At 39.3% G+C, this 21,004-nt stretch overlaps 1 protein-coding gene and 1 long non-coding RNA gene across 10 annotated transcripts in view; one reads left to right on the top strand and one right to left on the bottom strand.

Moving 5' to 3' along the window:
• LOC310894911 overlaps nucleotides 1–21,004 on the top strand; it is a 391,370-nt gene that overhangs the window by 4,405 nt on the left and 365,961 nt on the right. The gene's annotated exons all lie outside the window — the stretch shown is intronic.
• ZFAT (zinc finger and AT-hook domain containing) overlaps nucleotides 1–21,004 on the bottom strand; it is a 91,253-nt gene that overhangs the window by 39,702 nt on the left and 30,547 nt on the right. For all 9 annotated transcript variants that reach the window (XR_014580275.1, XR_014580276.1, XR_014580277.1 and 6 more), the window contains 3 exons: nucleotides 12,737–12,887; nucleotides 10,990–12,464; nucleotides 9,580–9,812 (listed from right to left, as the gene is read on the bottom strand). Coding sequence is in view for 6 of the 9 variants with exons in the window: in XM_083825575.1 (XP_083681701.1) it covers nucleotides 9,580–9,812; nucleotides 10,990–12,464; nucleotides 12,737–12,887 (1,859 nt within the window). In the remaining 3 variants the exon portion in view is untranslated. The remainder of the gene's footprint in view (nucleotides 1–9,579; nucleotides 9,813–10,989; nucleotides 12,465–12,736; nucleotides 12,888–21,004) is intronic.

Raw genomic sequence — 21,004 nt, 5'->3', positions numbered from 1 at the left:
CATTATTCTACTATATTGATTTAAAGACTTCCAGACTCCTCTGGCTTTTATCAGTGTCACCGATGTTATAAAAGCTTTAACACCATCCAAGAAGTTGAACTAGAGAGCTTTGATGCAATTCTATCTAAATGCAATTTTAATGTAATATCTATTGTAATCTTAGCGTTATTCCAGAAGCACCTGGCTCCACATAAAAATGCAGGACTTCATTAATTGGAGAATTACCCAATTTAAAATAATCTTTGCTGCTGATATAAATTGAAGAAAGTGCTCTTTCCAGAAGCAACTGCTGACACAACAGATAGACACTCAATCAAATACATGGGTCATCTACTCACCTCTGCACTGATCAGATTAATATATGAGAGAAGTATCAAACAACACATAGAGTGAAGTCTAGTAAGTCTTGACAACTAGGCAGATAACCAGATAACATACTACCTTGTGGGAGATGTGTATCTACAAACCACTCACTGGGAAAGGTGACTTGATGCTACAGAACAGATATTTCACCGGTTATTTCAGGAAGACAAAAAACTTCTTGAAGAGCACAGGAGATTACTGTACCAAAAAGAGAATGACTCTTGTGTTATGAAAAAGAAATTTGGAAGTAAAAGGAGAAAAAGAATTCTGGACTCTACCAGCTTCTCACCTGCAACCACAGAGCATCTCTGAATATTAATGAAAATAGGACAAGGTGGTTAGTATTGTCTGTATGTTGCGGTTATGCATTTTAAAATGGACTTCTCTCTTAAAAGAAATGCAAAAAATGAAGGATTCTTATGGTAAATGGGTTTTGGAACATTATGCAGGTATTTGCATTCAGTATCACATACAGAGCTCTAAGAAAGAAATAACTCATTGGCTGAAACAGCAATAAATAATTTCCTGACAGTAGGATATGGCATATGAAACTCCTGCTGCAGTTAATATGGCAATGGCACAAGAATTCTGCTTGCACTGTTAGAAAATCATCTGGTCCTGCGAGAAAACCATGGCAGGGACTGGAGATGGCAGCTTCTGGAGAATTAACACCTTGAGTAGAATAAGTAGAGCATCTTGCTAAGATGGATTGGGGCAGTCGCCATTTTGAGCCCTGAGAACCTCAAGTGAAGATGGAACAGCACAGACCACCAGCTAGTTTTTGGAGGAAGAGATTCAAGAAGCCTGCAATGCTAACAAAATACTCTCAAGAAAGAGCTGTTATTTTGGGGAAATAGGATCTCTCTAATTGTGTTACCTATTATCCCCAACCTGCTACTGATGATTTTGGACTTCTACATGAACACGTTACTCAAATGAAAATTGACAGATTAATTCTAATTAAACTCTTTAGCAATATTTGTACTTTCTCAGAGGCTGGGTTGCATGATCACGTTAATAATTTGACAGGTGTAAGAAAAGCATAAGCACAGTATCCTTTAGGGGCTAGGTGAACTTTATGTTTACATATCTCGGTCTATTCCTCAGACTTGCTATGTAACTGGTTTCAAAAATATACTCTAAATCAAAAAAAAAAAAAAATAGTCAATATAAATTTAATTTACAGTTGAGCACTGATGATCTTTATGAAGTTCTTCAGATTGTGCCCAGAACAGGAGGACAAATATACCTTGCTTCATAAAGTTATATAACAAAAGATAAATCCACTCCACACACACTACTTTAATGCTGTAACAACTTTACTTTCTTGCTATACTCTTCCGGAACAACACGAGACTACAGGCACCAAGAAACATATTTCCAAATGATGATGGTGTAAAACGAAATAAAATATAATAATTCATAGAGGTTTCTTCAAGCAGTTAGAAAGTTATCTACACCAAGGTTCTGCGGTAAATGATCTTGGCTGATGAGAAGCTTGACATAAGCCAGCAATGTGTGCTTGCAGCCCAGAAAGCCAACCGTGTCCTGGGCTGCATCAAAAGCAGAGTGGCCAGGAGGACGAGGGAGGGGATTGTCCCCCTCTACGCTGTTCTTGTGAGACCCCACCTGGAGCCCTGCGTTCAGCTCTGGGGCCCCCAGAACAAGAAGGACATGGAAGTATTAGAACAAGTCCAGAGGAGGGCCACAAAGATGATCAAAGGGCTGGAGCACCTCTCCTGTGAAGAGAGGCTGAGGGAGTTGGGGTTGTTCAGCCTGGAGAAGAGAAGGCTCCAGGGAGACCTTACAGCGGCCTTCCAGTACCTAAAGGGGGCTACAGGAAAGCTGGGGAGGGACTCTTTGTCAGGGGGTGTAGGAATAGGAAAAGGGGGAATGGATTTAAACTAAAATATAGTACATTTAGATTAGGTATAACAAATTCTTTCCTCAGAGGGTGGTGAGGCACTGGCACAGGTTGCCCAGAGAAGCTGTGGGTGCCCCATCCCTGGCAGTGTTCAAGGCCAGGCTGGATGGGGATTTGGCCAACCTGGCCTGGTGGGAGGTGTCCCTGCCCATGGCAGGGGGTTGGAATTAGGTAGGCTTTAAGGCCCCTTCCAACACAACCCTCATGACTCTATGATCTTCACAACACGTCCTTTGCAGCATAACAACTTGCACTTCTGAGCAGAGCCAAGCTCCAGTGTCTCACAGAATGCATACAGCTGAAGTCAAACCTTTCATAGTTGTTTGTCCAGGTCAGTGTCACAGACTTTCAGAGCTTAAGTTATTAGTTTTTGACTGTTTAAGTATACTTCTGTCACTGCCCTGAGAGCTTGTTACAGCGCTAGTCCTTCAGTGTAAGCCCATCACTCTCAAAGCTGGCTTGTAAGAAATCCTCTCTTGCAAATTGAGTATTTCAGAGCTCTCCCAGGTCACAACACAGGGTCCCAAAGAAGGTCCCCCCAGCACAGCTTGAGCTCTTCAGTGCCCTTGTCACAGGCAATGACAGAGGCACTTCGAAGGACTTAGACCGAGGTTGTAGTAATACCTTCATCACATTCTCAGCATTCAAGTTTTCCTCTGCTATGAATAAAAGTTATTTATTCTGTGCCATAGCAGACCGCCTGCCTTTTAAAAGCCTTTGAGGGTTTTTTTGAAGGAAAAAAAAGTAACAGGTGGGATGGATCTATCTTTGTTAGGGCCTAGCTGCATAATCCAATCAACCACTTCCCTTTCAGAGTCACATCCATACTTCCTGAGATTTGCTTAATCCCCCTATTAGCCAACTCGAGAATATAAAAGAAGCTAAAATAATTCCAAAATAGTTAGTTTTCTGACTGAAAATACTGTTCAAATTCCACAAATCAAGAATTAATCGGGTCCATAAATATTTTTAAACCCAGTGAAAAAAGTAGTCTGCTATTGTCACAGAATTTTCTTGTTTGTGCTACGGTTCATTATGAAATAAGGCCACTTACACAGGAAACACAATGCCTTTCTCTTCATATAAATGAATTTAAATTGTGCTAAGAAAGGGATGCAATATTTACTTATGTTATAACGTACAGCTCACTGAAGAGAATTCTGCTTCTTTGAGGCACGTGTTTCAAGATAACTCCATGGGTAGCTGTACTAGTATACAGCCATAAAACAACAAAGCAAACAAAACCCACAACACTCTGGCTATGTAGCATTTAAAACAATGGACCACTATGAAGTTAATATTTAATGAATCAAGCAGTGACAAACACAACCAAGGCTGCAAAACATCATAAATGTTATCAGGATATTAGAATGGACTCACCAATAAAGTGACATTTTGAATGACACAACTACCTTATCCTATGAACACACACAGAGTAATAGATGATTGTGCTATATATCAATATAAATTCACTATCTATATGGCAGTACTGCCACTAATTTCTAAAGAGACTGTGTGAACTCTTAACTGCTTGTAAACAGTTTCATCAGTAGTGTAAAATTAAGACCACATTCTAAAAATTGTTCAAGCCCAAATGAGACAAATGTGATACAGAAATCAACAACACACTCTACTCCTTTTAGTAGTACTGATGTTATTTCACGAGCAGGAAATAAAACAAAGCTCTACCAGATCTTGGTGCTCACTGCCAAAATTGAATGCTTCTCATCTGCTCAAGGCCTCTGAACTTGACGGCCAGGTGAGCGCAGTACTTGGGCCAAATGGATTACACTGGCTTACAAAACAGCTCTCTGCCATCGCCACTCCCCTTCCTTAAACAGCTTCTGTGAAGCTAACGGTCAGAGGAATTTTCTCCTGATGCCAGGCACGCTGTGCTGGTGAAGGAACTAGGAAGAAGAGACATTTAGCATCACTTTCTCCCCATACTGCAGTATTTGCCTGTTTCAACTCTTTCTGCTTTCTTATATTGCACATATATTAAAAACAAAACAACAACAACAAAAAAAGCAAACAAAAACAGTGAAACAAAACAAAGGCAACAAGATTTTACAGAAGATGCTGCAAGGAATCTGGCAAGGCATAATTGCTTTACACAAGCAATAACACATACACGTCAGAGAAGCATAATAATAAAAAAGGAGCCAAAAAAAAAAGGCATGAAAAGCAAGGTACTACACAGAAACTGATGACAGACGAAAGACAAATTACAGGAAGTGTCTAAGCTAGCATGACAGTAATTTTATTTGCCTCAGGACCAAGTCAGAATACTGTGAAGAGCAAACCAGTGCATACAGTACATAAATATTCCCCAAACTACTTTCTCCATATTTAACTCTCCTCCCACACTGTTTTTTCTTTCCAATATTTTAATTTCAGTGCATTTTGATAGTTTGATACTTGAATGTTTTGTGTTCTTCTTTTATTTTTTTCCATAGCTGATACAAATATTCTTCAACGTGGAGGAAAACACATGATGAGCGCTTGGAAGCTAGCCATAGTCCTGCAAATCGCAAACACTGTCAGGCATCTGTCGGGGTTATCACATCCTCAGCTAAAATTCCTGCAATTATAGCTTCAAGTCCTACTCAGACATGCAATTGCAGACCTTCTTGTAGTAAGGAATAAGCTACATTGAACTCATGCACATCTGCCCTTGTCTAAGAGTATTTCCAGCAAGTTTCCACAATTTGTTAATTACCAAAAAAAAAATGTTTAATTTTGTAGAGTAATACAGAGACAGAGCCTGCTTCTGCACCTACAGAATCAACAGAAGTTTTAAATAAGAACAAATCAGAACAAAACTGGGCTCGTGGGTTACACTTTTGAGGAGTGAAAGTTCAGAAATCCTCACCACAGCTGTCATGATGCTCAAATAAAAAAATAAAATAAAATCAAGAAAGATTCCTGAACTAAGCTGATGTAAGAATCAAAACGTAACTTTGTTAAGCTGGTCTGATGTACCCAGAAAGTGGTTAAGCACAGCTATGAAGGAAGCTATAAATTATATATTTGTACATATAATATATATATACTTAATATATTATATATATATGTTATAAAAATTTGTAAATGGCTAGACAGACTTTTAAGTTTGTCAGGTGGCAGAAATCACAGCTCACAAAATGTTAAGCAACTGCATAGAGTACTTTTTCAGCATTTTTCTTGAATTAACTTCTAGTAAAAATGAATGGCTAACTGACATTTATTATGGAAGCCAGCCCCAAAAACAAAACCCATTTTCCAACTGAGTGCCCAATTAGACATTTTTCAGTTAATTCTTTCCCTGTCAAGTATCTTGCACTCTTTACTTTGCAGTGGTAACAGCCCAGAGGTAGAGGTATCACAACCAGATCAGTGACAGTGTGAAAAAGACACTGCTCAGGAAGGGGAAAAAAGCAATCAGAGCTCAAGTATCTCACTTCCTACGCAGAGCTCTAACCACGCTATTACACAAAAGGTCAGCAGCATAATGAAATTTCTAAGCATCCTTCCAAAGAACAGAATCATTTGCATCCAGAAATGTATGTGAATGCACGTAGGCACCAAAGAGCAAGGAGCTGTTCCGGGTCCGCACTCATTTTATAGAGGTGCTTATCTTTAAGTATCACTTATGTATAGATTTAAAATGATTTCAGGCACAAACCTCTCCGTGATGTTTGTCTACTCAGAGCAGATGATTGGTGCGATATACTGAGTGATGGGGATGAACAGAAAGCTGCTTTTTAACAACCATCACTTACCCTGTTCACCAAATAAGACAGGAATCCAGCTGAAGAGCAGTCAGGAACATCGTAATAAAATATGTGCATTTGTACAAAGAGCTGAGATTTTTATATTGACTATCACCGGGGAAGCTTTATTTTTAATATTTATTATTAATTTTGCAAATGAAAATTAACATTAAAGTAGCTTTCCATATTTAACTATGTCTAGTTTGTTAAATTGTGTATTTTGGAATGAGTAGCCCTGTTTACTAAAGGTAGGTGTTAAGTAAATATAGCAAGCAGAGGGCACAAAGACCAGTAAGAGAACTGCCAAGGTTCGTTACTGCGTAAATGCCAATACATGAATTTTTCAATCCATTTAAATACTCAAATACAGATGACAGCAAGCATCAGTAAGCATAATTCTGAAAGATCTCACTTTCACACTGTTTTTAATTATGAAATGCATTTTCTCAGTTCTATTTAGGATCATGAAAATCATCCTCCTGGTGGGAGCTGGCGGACGTTTATCACACTTGAAAAGCAGGTACAAGGCTTATACAAGGACACGGGATGTCTCATTTCAGCCTCTTTCTTCTAACATGCTCTCACACATCATCTACACAGATTTTTGCCATCAGATACACATCATAAATTTAATAAATTCAAAAGCCACCTAAAAAATGTCTTTCCATGTATTTCATAAGAAAATCAGATTCTGTTTAAAATATCAGCAATAAAGGGGATAAAAGGGGGAATAAATTCTTCCCTTTCTTGTCACCTATGTTGTTTTGTTTGTTTGCTAAGCTGTCCTGCAAGTACAAAAGACTAGTACTTCACATGACTAGGAGGTGAAGTGCTTTTATCTCTTACAAATACTTTAAAGCAACTTCAGCTGTTGGAAATACTGGCCACGAGCCTACCTGCAGGCTGTAGAAGACAACCTGAAACCACTAGACTAGTATGTTAACATCTTTTTAAGGCAGCTATGTAGAAATTGTCTGGGGAAAAATTAACATGAATCCTTAATTCAAACATCATCACTTAAAAAATGCACCAATAATATCACAATAGTTGTAATGTTACTTTCTTATACGATTAGGAAGAATGTGTACATATGTGGTGTGTTCTACATTGGGTTTATGTGCCAGGGTTTTGGTGGCAGGGGGGCTATAGGGGTGGCTTATGTGAGCTGAGCGTGGCAGCTGCCCCATGTCAGATCAGAGCCAGCTCCGGCTGGCTCCAAAAGGGACCTGCCACTGGCCATAGCTGAGCCATGAGTGATGCTGGTAGGGCCTCCGGGATAGCTGATTGAAGAAAGGGGGGATGGGGGGAAACTGTGGTGCAACAGCAGCTTGGAGAGAGAAGAGTGAGAACCATCCCTGCAGCCCCCCAGGTGAGTGCAGCAGGAGGGCAGGAGGTGCTCCAGGCACGCAGCAGCAGTTCCCCTGCGGCCTGTGCAGAGGCCCCTGGTGGAGCAGGCTGTCCCCCTGCAGCCCACGGGTCCCACACGGAGCAGATCTCCACGCTGCAGCCCGTGGAGGAGCCCCCGGTGGAGCAGGTGGATGTGGCCTGGAGGAGGCTGCGGCCCATGGAGAGCCCCCGCAGGAGCAGGCCCCGGGCCGGAGCTGCAGCCCGTGGAGAGGAGCCCATGCTGATGGATGGGGGGCAGGTGATTTTAGCTTGCTTTTAGTTCTTACTGCTCTTGTCTCTAGTGATAGACAATAAATTTCATTAATCTCCCTATGCTGAGTCTGTTTTGCCCATGACGATAATTGTTGAGTGCTCTCCCTGTCCTTATCTCAACCCCTGAGCCCTTTCCATTGTATTTTCTCCCCCTTTCCCTTTGAGGAGGGGAAGTGAGAGAGAGGTTGTGGCGGAGCTCAGCTGCCCAGCAGGGTAAAACCACCACAATACTGCAGGTGTGTAAGATTTATTTACAAGACAATGCCAGTGAAAACTACAATGTTGTGTAAAGAAGAGAGGACTATCTCTGCACGTGTTTCCTTGTTCTTACAGGATAGAAGGGTGAACGTTGTTATTAAATAACCGTTTTTGTTTGTTTGTTTATTTGTTTTCCCTCTGCTGGAAAAAGAACAAAAATAAATTCAAGAGAAGGGTAAATTAACTTTTGGAGATATTTTACTGCATAAACTATTAAAAAGCTAAACTGAAATGACATAGCCCATGCCAATTTTCAGGCATTGTAGCCAAGAAAGTGTAATTACAAATAGCTAATGGACTTTATGAAATCCTCGACTGTACTTTACTCAATGTCAGTATCTTCACATAAAATCATACAAGACAATACGCTCCACCTAAGCAGACTGCCTCCAGGACTGACTACAGTCGAAAGTGGGCCAACTTCATTATTCCAGGGTAGCAGGCTCTTGCCAAACACCCTTTTCTAGAGGTCAGTATGAAACTGGAAGGAAAAACTGTGTTCATACACGGTATAAGCGTATCATAACCTCAGTACACACGGGTCTAGCACGCACCTGAGCGCTTTACCTTGCAAGCAAACAGGATCCTGCTACATGGTATGAAAAGTCAGCCACGGTACACAGACCCTTCCTGACAGCAGCTAAACCTATTTGGCCCAGCCATGCAAAGTAATAAAGCAACAAGAAAACCCCAAGCAACACTGATGTAAAGAAAGGAATTGGCTTTTCTTAATCTTGCAAGATGAAACATTCAAGTGAATTTTTCTAAAAAACACCATCATTAACAATGAAGAATAAAAGTTTCTTTCCTTAGACAGTTTTAAATTCCTTCCTATTGTGAACACCACAAGCTATTTTTGAAACATATGCAAGCAGCGTTGATGTAGAAAACATGTTTTCCTCAAAAGGTTATTTATCTGATGATGTTGGAGCAGAGAAACTCACAAAGCAGCGTCTTACTGAAAGAGGGCTTCCAGTACGGCATGCAGTCTGTTACACAGTCTCAAAGAAAACACGTAACAGGACACGGAAAAACAGATCCGGTACCTCTTCTAGCACAAGAAGTGACTGCAATGGGCATTCAGAGCTGGAAGGCTTACCGAGTAAGATAGGAGACTTTAAAACTAGAATTCTTCGTCTTTGTAACCACTACAGGAAATGGTAACTGGATGGTAAATGGGCTGCAACTTAGTTAGACCTATTGCAAAATTACATATATATTTTTTTCCTCAACAATTTAACCTTGTTAATTAAGACAGAAACAGATTTTCATTTTACCATACTCACCTGCAAGAAGGAAGAGATTCAGTTCCATGGAATGAAGTGAAGTAAATAGTACTAGACATCATTTTACTCTATCAAGACCCAAAGAATCCAAGAATATTGGGAAAACTGAAGGAAGAAAATGGATGCGGACATACCCTACTGGATTCACACACCCTACTGGAAGCTACAATGAGAGAGATCAAATGTATAGTTGCTCTAACTAATGTATTCCCTGCAGAGAAGTGTGTAGAGCATGCTCAGGACTCTCATCTACATCTTCAAGCATTGCCACACGATTCCAAACATTAAAAAGATGACACTGAATTGAGACAAACATACTCTTTCATTCATTACTTACCAGCTCTGTGTGAACTTTAAGATGTGCCTGAAGCTTGTATTTATCTGGAGTAGAGTAGTCACAATGTTCTGTAGGGCATTTCAGCAAAACATTACTGTGTTTCTGAATGACGTGACGCTTAAGGCAGTTTTTGGTGATGGAAGAGTAATTGCACTGGGAGCAGTAATATAAATGTTCTCGAGTGTGAGTACGAACATGCATGTCATAATGCACTTGGTACCAAAATAACTTGCCTGAAAATAAAATCAGACAGGGAGAAAGCAATTTCTAAGCAGTTGTTAGTGAAAATTCCAATGCATACCCAGTTTTCTTTTAGGGCAAAGCATGCTGTTTGAAACCTGTTCCTTTTTTCTGTAACGAAAACTTAGCCTAAAGACTCTTCACTAATGAAAACGTTTACAAATATGCTTTTGTCTAAAAAGGGCATGTCACATGTCCTGAAACAGACTAAAAAGGGTAACTTTATTACATATCAGTGATCATTTTTTTCCTAATGAGGAAGTCCTTTCAATCTCTTCTCCTATGCAAAGACTCTGAATTCAACTATACAGTAAAAGGGGTTATCAGAAATCTTTGTTGTTACTTCCTTTCGTGTTACTCCTTCCTAAAGGCTTTTCTGACATAAAAACACCAAAAAAAGTAAAGTGAATATAAACATACTATGATGTCTCAAAATCAACAATTTTTAACTTAGACTCCTTTCCTTTCTCAAGAAGGGAGACTACAAGATAAATCCCAAGCTGTTTCATCCCAGTTATGTAAGCACAAAAATTTACAGCTGAAATAAATGGGGATGGTATATTCTTTCCACTTCCATAAATTCAAAAAACAATTAAAACCAGAACAGTCTTTATCTTATACTAAGTAACGGAAGTTTTCATCTCACAGAAACTGGTCCAAAACAAGTCACAAAAATATACCAGTATATGTATCTACTGTACAGAATGATCATACATCCTGCCATGCTAGAGGAGAAACATTGATTTTTACACTAAGCTGATAATGAGTCTAAGCATTAAACCCCAGACTGGTTCATCGCAGATGCCTAAATCTGATGAGCTTGGCCCCACTGAATGTTCTGAGGTGGGGAGAGGCAGGCGGACAGAAAGAATCTGTCCAGTTCTATCAAGTTTCACATCAAGAGAAAACTGAGCAGGGCAAAGCTTTGCTTTGCTATATTTATATTCTACTAGTGTTTTTTGAGATTTGAATTATTTCATACTGTCTATACAACACAAAGTGAACCTCCCTGAATCCATAGTGAACTACAAAAATAGTACTGCTGCAAAGATCCATAAGCACACCGAAAACTATAAACCAGAGGAGCAGGAAAAAAGATAGCCCACAATATAACATTAAAAAGAAAAAACACAAAGCAAAAAAACCCCACGTCATTGTACTGCTCCTTACCACAATATTCACATTCCAAATCTCCATAAACCTTCCTTATCCTCTCACACAACTCTGTGTTCATTTGTCTCTTCTGTAAGCTATCCAGGATCTGCATAAAGGCCACAGCTCCACTCCGATTATCTGATGGATCTGCATTAGAAGAGGCTGCCTGGGGGCTGATGGCTGCGTTAGAATCTGGTGCTAGCAAAGGGGTGGCGGTTTCTGCTGAGTTCTGAACTGACGAGTTGCTTGTTTCTGATTCACTAGAAGGAGCGGACTGACTTTGCTCTTCAGAAACTGAAAGTTTCTCAGTCACCGCATTGTTCTGATTTAGATTTAAACTTTTGTCTTCAGAGAGCAAAAGCTGCATTGCTTCACCCTGCTCGTTTACAGAACTGGAGTGATTAACTTCCTCTTCGTTTGCAGGAGAAACTTTTAACTCATCAGGAGCAGAGGTACCATTTTTCAGCAGAAAGCAATCTGATGCTACACAGGACTGAATGTTTGGGACTGCTGTGTCTGTTGATGCCTGACACAGAGTCTCTCCTACATCCTCCACCAGAGGATTTTCAAATTCTAAGGAAGCAACAGTATCAATTTTTAAGTCACCATTAGGCTGACCATTATGGTTTACGTCTGCAGCTGTTGTTTCACCTGTACAGGTAGGTGGTTTTGGTGTGTTAATAACATTAGCACTCGTGATAGTCAATTCATCTGCAGTTTGTGGAAGCTGTTGTTCACCAAGAGCTTCTGGCTGGATATCACCTCCTGGCTCAAGCAGGCAGAAACTTTGATTGATAGAACTGTTAAAAACAGAAGCTTCCTGCATATCTGCATGTACGTCTTTGATGTGAGCACGGAGTCTTACAGAACTGACGAATTTCTTCAGGCACACAGAACACACATAGACAAACGGGTGTTTTCGAACATGAAGCTCGAGAGCTTGGTACTTGGTGGCTCCATGACCACAGAGCTCACAAGCAAAGGGCCTTTCATCACCGTGAACAAGCATGTGACGGTCTCGATCGAGTTCATTTTTGAATTTGCGCTCACAAATATGGCAGTCATACAGAAGCTGTCTTTTGCCCTCTCGCGTCATCAAGCGGAGCTCGTCAAAAACATCTTTCACCTTTTTATCTTGAAGGTCATGCGTTTCCTTGATATGCTTGATCAAATTTTTAACGTCTGAGTATTTCTTTTTGCAGAAGCGACAGTGCTGCTTGATTTTCTTGTGAACTCTTTCAATGTGGACTTTGAGATGGCCTTTGCTGAGACAAGTGAATGTACAATAATCGCAGCTGAACTTCTCCCCTGTGTGCTTCCGCATGTGAACATTAAGGTTGGCTTTGATTGCACTGGCATAACTGCAGTACGAACACTTGTAAGGTTTTTCATTTGTGTGAATCCTCAAATGTGCTTGGAGGGAGTGTTTGAATTTGAATACCTTGTTACAGTATTCACATGTAAAGATCTTCAGCTGAGTTGGACCCAACCTAAAAGGAAAGAAAACCAGCTGCATTTACCATATTGAAACTTAGTGACATAGTATGTCAAAAACTTTGTAGATATTCATAATAGACTTACCTTTATTTATTATACAAAGGTATTCCCCATAGCTTTTTAAATTCTGCAACCTATGCACAGAATATTTTCATCTGTTCCTTTATTGAAAAGGCCCAGAAAACATAAATGAAATGCTTCCATATTGATTTTAATGAAAATGAATTATTTTGCATGAAAATGAAGATAAATATTTAAAAATTACCTGCTTGATTTCATTGCCTGTTCATACGGGGTTTGCTGAATTGCATATTCTTGATATCCTCTTCGTTGTGATGGGTCTTGAACTGTTGTCTCTGGAGTTGTGGGTTCACTTTCTTGGGGAGCAGCCTCAACTGGAACAATTTTTGTGGCTCCTAAAAACAAGAGCAAAATATGTTCGTTAAAAATATTTTATTAAAATGTGCCTTATCTGTAACATAAAAGTGTAAATCATAGAATGCTTTAGCTTGGGACAAGACATCTAAAGACCATCTATTTCCAACCCCCCTGCCATGGGCAGGGACACCTCCCACCAGACCAGGTTGCCCAAAGCCCCATCCAGCCTGGCCTTGAACACTGCCAGGGATGGGGCATCCACAGCTTCTCTGGGCAGCCTGTGCCAGTGCCTCACCACCCTCTGAATAAAGAATTTCTTCCTGATGTCCAATCTAAACCTACCCTCTTTCTGTTTAAAACCACTAGCTCTTGTCCTATTGCCACAGCCCCTAATAAATAAAACATTAAATTCCGTAATCATTAGTTCAGCTATTTTAGTTTCATTTTTTAAATTCACGTGCATAAAATGATAGGTACAATTCCAAAACGCATCAGTACTCACACCAAACATCTGTTTAAATATCATTACAGAACTGCTGGTTATGCAGAGTAACAAAAGTGCTTGATGCCTACTACTACGAGATCCTACATCCAATTACTTCCACCTTTAAAAATTAAGTTTTAGAAATGAAATTTTCATTTTTCTGTTTCTGCTCCATGTTACTGCTGAAAACTTCAGCCGAGCTGTTTAATCAGTTCCACAAATGAGGCTGGGGGAAAAAGGCACTTTTTTCTATATTTGAAAGTCTGGACATCATTTCCTTGAACAAATCTTTAACATTTTTTGTTTTGGGGCTTATTGCCATCTCCTCTGAACAAAAGAATATGCTCCATGCGCACGTCTCAATTTCCATTAGAAGCAGAAGTAAAAGGGCTGTGCAGAAAACAAAAAGATCAGATTCTATCCCACAGAGCGTTGCAGTTAATCGAGGCAAAACTAAGCACATTCTGAGATGTGATTGAGTTGAGATTGTTTAGCTGAGTGCTCTTTTTCCCCACCCCGAACAGTTGACAGTAGTCAGGAAATATTTATTGCCAAGTCTCTATAGTTAGCACTGAAGGTAATTACAAATCACATAAATATTAATTTACACTGGAAAACCAAATCCCAAGTATATCAAACCAAGTATCCATTATTGACTGATCCCCTTTTTAATTTCTTAATCCAACCGTAACTCATCTACTTATGCATTAAACGAGGGAGTTACTACGCTCAAAAGTTGTAATAAATTTATATGAACATTTATTAATTCACATATATATTACAACGATATATGTTTGTGAAATCTTCGTATTCTACTAACATGTACTATAGAAAAATCTCTGAAAAAAAATGCTTTCAGGGCAATATTTCAGGGTATTGAAACATGAACAGTAAACAAGGGACCACACACTGAATAACGAAAAGGCATTAAATATGTAGTAATACATAACTACCCATACCTCCCAGGGAAAAAAAAAAGAAAAAAGCCAGACCCGTAAATAAAGACTGTTCTATGATATACACGGGACAAGCAAACAAGTACGGTTGCACATGAAAATATTTTTGAATTAAATGAGTTTAACAATTTCAGGTAAAACTGGAATCCAGTATGTTCTACTTTATTTTCTCTTTCTTGGATATTACATTAGTATTTGATCTCATTTCAATTCACCTGATTAAAATAAAATTAAAATAAAAATAAAGTACCATATACCTTTGTGACTGAGAAAAGAATTTATAGTAAGAATCAAAGCAAGTTTACGTAATGACATGGGAACCTAGAAAGCAAAAGACAGAATCAATACATTTTTTTTAACAGATTCTCACTGTTTACTCACAGAGGTCTTTTCCCACCTAAATGATTCTACGATAAAATGACACCCATGAATAGAAAAAAAGTTTGAAGAACGATACAAGCTACTCCTTTAACATGGGGATGAAGTTAAAACCCTTCCTGTTCCATCCAGAGAGCAGGTTTCTGAAGATATGTACAAAATACAAGAGGTATTAACACAAACCCTAAGAAACAACAGTTGTAAGGAGAAGAAAGCTAAAAACCAGAGACAGTACACAGTCCGAAGCTAGGTGGAGAGTATATTGCAAAATCTCATTTATTAAAAATCAAAATAAACAAACAAACAAAAAGAACAACAACAACAAAATAATACATGCCTATGCTATACAGGAAAACCAGTAACAGGTGGGGGCTGCCCAACGGCATGCACAAAAGACTTCTGGGCACTGCACTGAGGAGAGCAGTGTTGTAACGGAGACAAAGGGAAAAGCTGGAGGTCCCACGGGTCCCTCATAGCGATTTAAAGCGGGAAGTGAAGACATTTTGAGAAGAGGCACTTTGGGAGTATGTAAGCTTTGATACCAGATGGGGCACCAGCAAGCCCTGTGGATAAACAGACTGTATTTAGCTCGGTTGCTCACCAAACTGACTGCATCTAAAAATGACCTTTTTGACTACTGATTTTTTAATATTGTTTTCTGTTGCAGAGATTCTGCCAGTTGATCAGAATTTGACTTCCAGGTTTTCAAATGGAATGTCACCAGGGCGTTTTCACTGCTGTTCTTCCCGTCCCCACCTCTCCTCTCTCCCAGACGCCCAGGCTGCACCTCCCGGCTCACACCGCCGTGGCCCAGGGAGATGGGAGCTCGGCACGACAGCACAGGGGATGCGCTTCAATCAGTGGGTTCGACGTAAGAAAGGTAGCACTGATATTAGACACCAGACCAGTATCGCCATACTTTATTATTTTAAAAATAGAACCAAAGTTCTCTTTAATTAGAGTAATTCAGTGGAAAGAAAATAGATCTTGAACTGCTCGATAAGGTTGGCTACCTCTTTCCAGCCTCCCATTTCCTGCACGTGAGACAAGGATCCTCATTAAACGCTCTTCACTGGACCTCCTCTGTGCCCTTCCGCCTTTCAGGATGTTCGATAGTTTCCTGAACAGGCTGTTGAACTGTTTAATAGACTCTTGTGCCAGCAGTGTAAAATGTTAATCACTTAAATTAGACGAGCTAGATAAGTACTGCCTGGCCAGCATTTTGCATACTTGGAGTGGACAGAACACTCCAGGTCATCCTAGCACTAGATTCCCTACGGGGTTAACAGAGTCCAAAAACATAGGTGATGTTGAGATGATTCTGTGATCCTTCGATCATAATCAAATGACTAAGACACCCTGCAAGTGAAACTTGATTTCCAGGCTCTACCCAACGTAAGAGGTAGTGAATCCACTACACATTAAACCCATTAAAAATATTACATGCGAACAACTAAGGCAAAAGTTTTCGTAACTGCTCCCTGAACAATCATTTTAAATTGTTAAGAGCACACAGATATAAAAAAATAAAAAGTCAACTGCACTGAACGTGCCTTTCCAAAACGCCTTCCTGTAGCTCCAACTGCTTCATATCTATTTCATTTTAAACTCAGAATTAAATTTAATTTACTAGACTTCATTTATGCCTCTTGCTTTCTTCTTTTCAGACAATATCATCTAAGTAAACTTGTTTTAAGGGTAGTAAAGTTTGAGTTCCTCGTGATATTCTGACAGCTACTTCTACAAACAAATGTTATCCAGCGTGCCTTACCTCTGTCTCAAACTCAGTGATGGCCTCTAATCTCTGACACTCTGTCCCTTAGAAAAAGCCAGCTTGGCCTTTGCTACAGAGTACTTCTACAACAAGGCTCATCAGCAGTCTACAAGGTAATCTAGTGGAAGGGATTATTAGAAAGGAGCAAAAGTAAAACAGGAGATGACAATAACTAAATTCCTGCTACCGTACAACTAAGTTCTGTGAACCTCCTACAATTTCACGTACAGACAAAAAAAAAAAAGCTATAGAAGAACTGTAAAACAGAACAAAATTAAAATCGGAAGAATTCCCCTTGGAAAAGGGATAAATAGCTCAGAGACCTGCAGCCTGGAAGTGACATAACTGGAAGAGGAATATCAGAAAGACCTCTGAAATTAGGAATACCATGAAAAAAGTGTGAATAATCCTCTATCTCGTAAACCATACACAAGAAGCACTTCAAAGATATAAGCAGTCAGCAGGCTTGAAATGGAACAAAAGAATGTATGGTTTCACCCGGTATGTAATTAAATTATGGAACAACTACTGCAGGATCTTACAGAGACTGAAAATACAAATATATTCACAAAGGGATTTAGACAAATTAATAGATATGTATTAAATATGATGATCCAGAAGCAACTCCCAGCTCTCGGAGGCCGTGCACAGTAAGGTTCTCACTTCTTTCCCATGGGAATACCGCAAGATGTATCATCTGACTAGACCAGCATTTAAGCTATGACTTTTCTTTTTATTTTTTTTAATTTTCAGTTTAAAAAAAACTCGTAGTGTAGGTACCTGTGTACAGGAAATATTGAAGGGTATGAAGTGAGTATCTGTTTCTTACAATCTCTTTTTGAATGAATGTATTTTTTTCAGTTTCTGTAATATCTTAAGGAATGTGTTCCAAATGTACGTTGCCCCCCGGTAAGACAAGTATGAAAATGAAACCAACAGAAATTAACCCAAATCATGAGTTCAAATGTTCCCCATGAAAACCTACCCTCCACCCCCAAAATAAAGCATAAAAAAGGCAAAATAATCTTTTGTCATTCTTCTAATAATAAAGAGGTTAAACACACTTTAACTCTGAAACAGAAATAGAAACACAGAGCTACATATGTTGGGATGAAGATTATCACTTTCAACACAGCTGGCCACTAGCTGGCTTAGCTAAATCTTAGGTACAAGATACCTGCAAACACACTGAGGGGAAAGGATAAATTTTCCTAACCTTGCTTAATTTCACATTTGCTTTAAATCCATGTTCTTGACACCTTAAATGTGCCAGCACCGGGGTTCATGAGGATGCAGAAAAGCAGAGAAGGGATCTGGCTGAAATTTAAACCACCTCTCCCTTCCTACAAATAATTGGGTTACTGACTTGGTTTACCTCACAAATGCGTAAACATGTATAACGACCCAAAGGACAGGAATTTGTTGTCAGGGACTGGGCAGGGAGAAGAGAATAGCACTGCCTTGGTGACAGCAGCCTACACATACTGGGCTTAATGACTTAAGGCCTGACCCAGCTGCTTTACAAAGGGGTAGTCCCAAGCCTAGTCTTACCCCTGGAGGACATTTTGTCACCGCTGTCCTTCTTCACGCTTTTGACACTTTTGTGGCCCCAGTGTGCAATGGCTCAGTAAGCAGAACTGGTAGAAAAACAAAAATTCTCTGATGGAGAAAATGAGCACGTGCATGTATATGTTCACGTTTGTACATCTATTTTAGCAGCTTTGGAATCGGCTTGCTGCAGGCTGACACAAGCACGAGTGCTGGTACCAGAAAGAAGAAGTGAACTGGGAAATAAGAGAGACAAGCAGGAAAGCTCCTTTGGCAACAGTAGGATCTTTAAACCATGCAGATGTGTCACAAGCCTAAAGCCGTAGTTCTGTGAGCTACAAAAGAAAGGCCATTTTCAACAAAAAGCACTGTTACTAGTTTAAAGGGAAGAGTTTACATTGTCACTTGGTCCCAAAATATTAAGCAAAAATACATTCTTCTGCTTCTTCCCACTTCACAACACCTTCACGAGAGAAGGATCCAAGCACCTGTAAGATTACAGCACAAGAACACAGTTGGCCTTTTATGGATAGTTGTTCACGAGCTGAAGCTGGGGAGACAAGAACCTGCACAGCCTTGTGTTAAGAATTTGCAGGAGAAAAAAGTCAACTCCTTTACAAATCGAGTTGCTAATGAACCAAAGTTTCAGGGATTTGGCAAAGAGAACCTCACCAAAAAACGTTACCATTTTCCATCTTTACAGGAACATAAGGCATCTCTCCCAGTAACAAGCTGAATTTTTAAAATATTACAGGACTTGAATATAACAAGAAAGCAAACATTAAAAGTAGAATCTCTCCTGAATCACACTAATTGAGCATGAATAATAAAATTGGTTTCAGATGCCTACAGAATTTATATATGGTACATTAAATACAGAAGATTGAGTATTTGGCACAGAGTTTACTCACTGGTTCTTAAAAACAGGCTATGAACATGAGTATCTGTCATTCAAAACAAAGTATTTCTAGACTTGCATATAATTATACTTATTTACCCTCATTCTTTATTGCAGTACTTAGAAACAAAACCCACCTGTACTCCATTTAACCTGATACACGACCTACGCATTCATAAGCACAACTTTCCTTCTCTTCAAGGATTTATGGTCCCTTCAGTGATGGCTGAAGGTAATTCAGGTCCTGCACAGGGAGAGAAATACCTACTACTTCTACTCAGACTGTACTTGGTGGGCTAATGCAAGCTTTCCAATTCCGAAAGCTGTAAACCTGTTACCTTTCATGTGCCTCAGAAGAAAACACTACAGAAAAGGAGGACGGGGAAAAAAAATCAATCTTGTCTGAGTGTATTTTCTGAGTTGTTAGAAGCCGATTTGTTTGTTCAAAGGGATTTTGAAGAGATCAATTTAGTCATAACCTATTGAACACATGATGTGGAGCAGTGTCCCAAACCTAAAAAATGTAGAGTGAAATTAAAGCGAACAGTTAATGTAATACTCCTAAAAGCATCTTTTAGTTAAGAAGGGAGACATACAGTCTGAGCAGGATTTCCTCTGTGCTGTGGATAAAATCCAACTAATTCTTAAAAGCTTCTTTTTCTATTTGATAGAATGTTTATAGATCTTCAACAAGATCTTAGTGTACTATACACAAAAAGGGTATTTCTACGCAACTTTAACAGGTGGCTACAGAATGCTACTGCTTGCAGAAAGTTTTAACTTTATCTTCAACCTACTTTTACAAATGACTAACACGCAGAAAGCAGGAGAGAGGTGGGAAGTGTTTTATCTATTCACAATCATTAAAAGCAGTGTAAAGAAATAATTCAATTCTTCAGCAGGTGATAAATCTCCAGGAAAAAGAAATGGGATGGACGGGTATGAAATGTCTTCTGGAAGTCAAATTTCAGACATAAGAGCACTAGTGAGGAAGGGGATGAGCCCAGGAGTTATGACAACACAATAGTTAGACTATCACAGAATGGTGATTAATGGAAATTCATGACAAAATTAATGACAAAAACCGAAGGGTAATCAATTAAAAACAAAGTAAAAATAATTACACTAAATGAAACATTTTCCTGAGTCTTCAAAGAATTAACCACTTAGTTAGTAACTTCCAGAATGTGTAAGTGCTGAAAACTTGGATGATAATTCATAGCTGCTGTAACAGCAATGACTTTTTTTCTTGTACATATTCTACCTGGGAACTTCCAAATTAGTTGGATTACTGATTGTCAATCAAGTAAATTAAAGGACTTTCAAAAAGAGCTGCAAATTCACAACTGACTGGAAACTTCCCTTCAATTCATTACAGCCTTTTGAACACAACATGTACTATGCACAAAAGGCTCCAAAGCTGAAGTTCTGAGTGATTTAAAAAGCATATGTGTAAGGAAAAGACAAACTTTTTTGTTGTCCAAATAAAAATTTTATGACGTAGCAATTAAGGTAACAATCATCCCTAAATTTTCATTTCCTTTCTCTCTGCATATGCTTACTGTATTTTCTTCACTGTCTGTATTTACCATTATTTCATTTGCCTCTGTGGGCACCGTCTACCATGTCTTTCCTCCTCCTCTTGAAACTTTGTTCTAGTCCTTGACAGAAAGGTAGGGATCTCAAAGATAAAAATTCTTACTGTGTTCATAAAATGTAGGACGTGGACAGAGAAGATCTTCCCAAAAGCCCTGCAGAAGGGACGGTGCATGTACAAACCCATTAACCAACACCAAGCAAGCCCCTTAACCAGCCATCACGCGTTCCCCCTCTGCCCAAAGGAGCTGTTCCTTGCGATGCCCAGAGTTACATCACACAAGGAGAATGGGCCTGTGGTTAGCGAAATGAAGCAGAGCAGAACTCAAACCACCACAAAGCCAGGTTTCCATGGTTCCAGTGCCCACAGGTTCTCCTCTAGCTTTCCCCATATTTACAGTATTGCAAGACCAAATTTTTTTTAACAGCTCAGTATAAGTCAAAAATCCTGTATGAGGTTTCTCAAAAAATGAATTTGAAAGTGTTTCTTACTTCCCTTCTAAGCACCCAGGGTATCTGTA

This window comes from Anser anser, assembly GCF_964211835.1.
Source record: "Anser anser genome assembly, chromosome: 2".
Classification (NCBI taxonomy): Eukaryota; Metazoa; Chordata; class Aves; order Anseriformes; family Anatidae; genus Anser; species Anser anser.
This window is presented reverse-complemented; position numbering and strand designations above follow the sequence as displayed.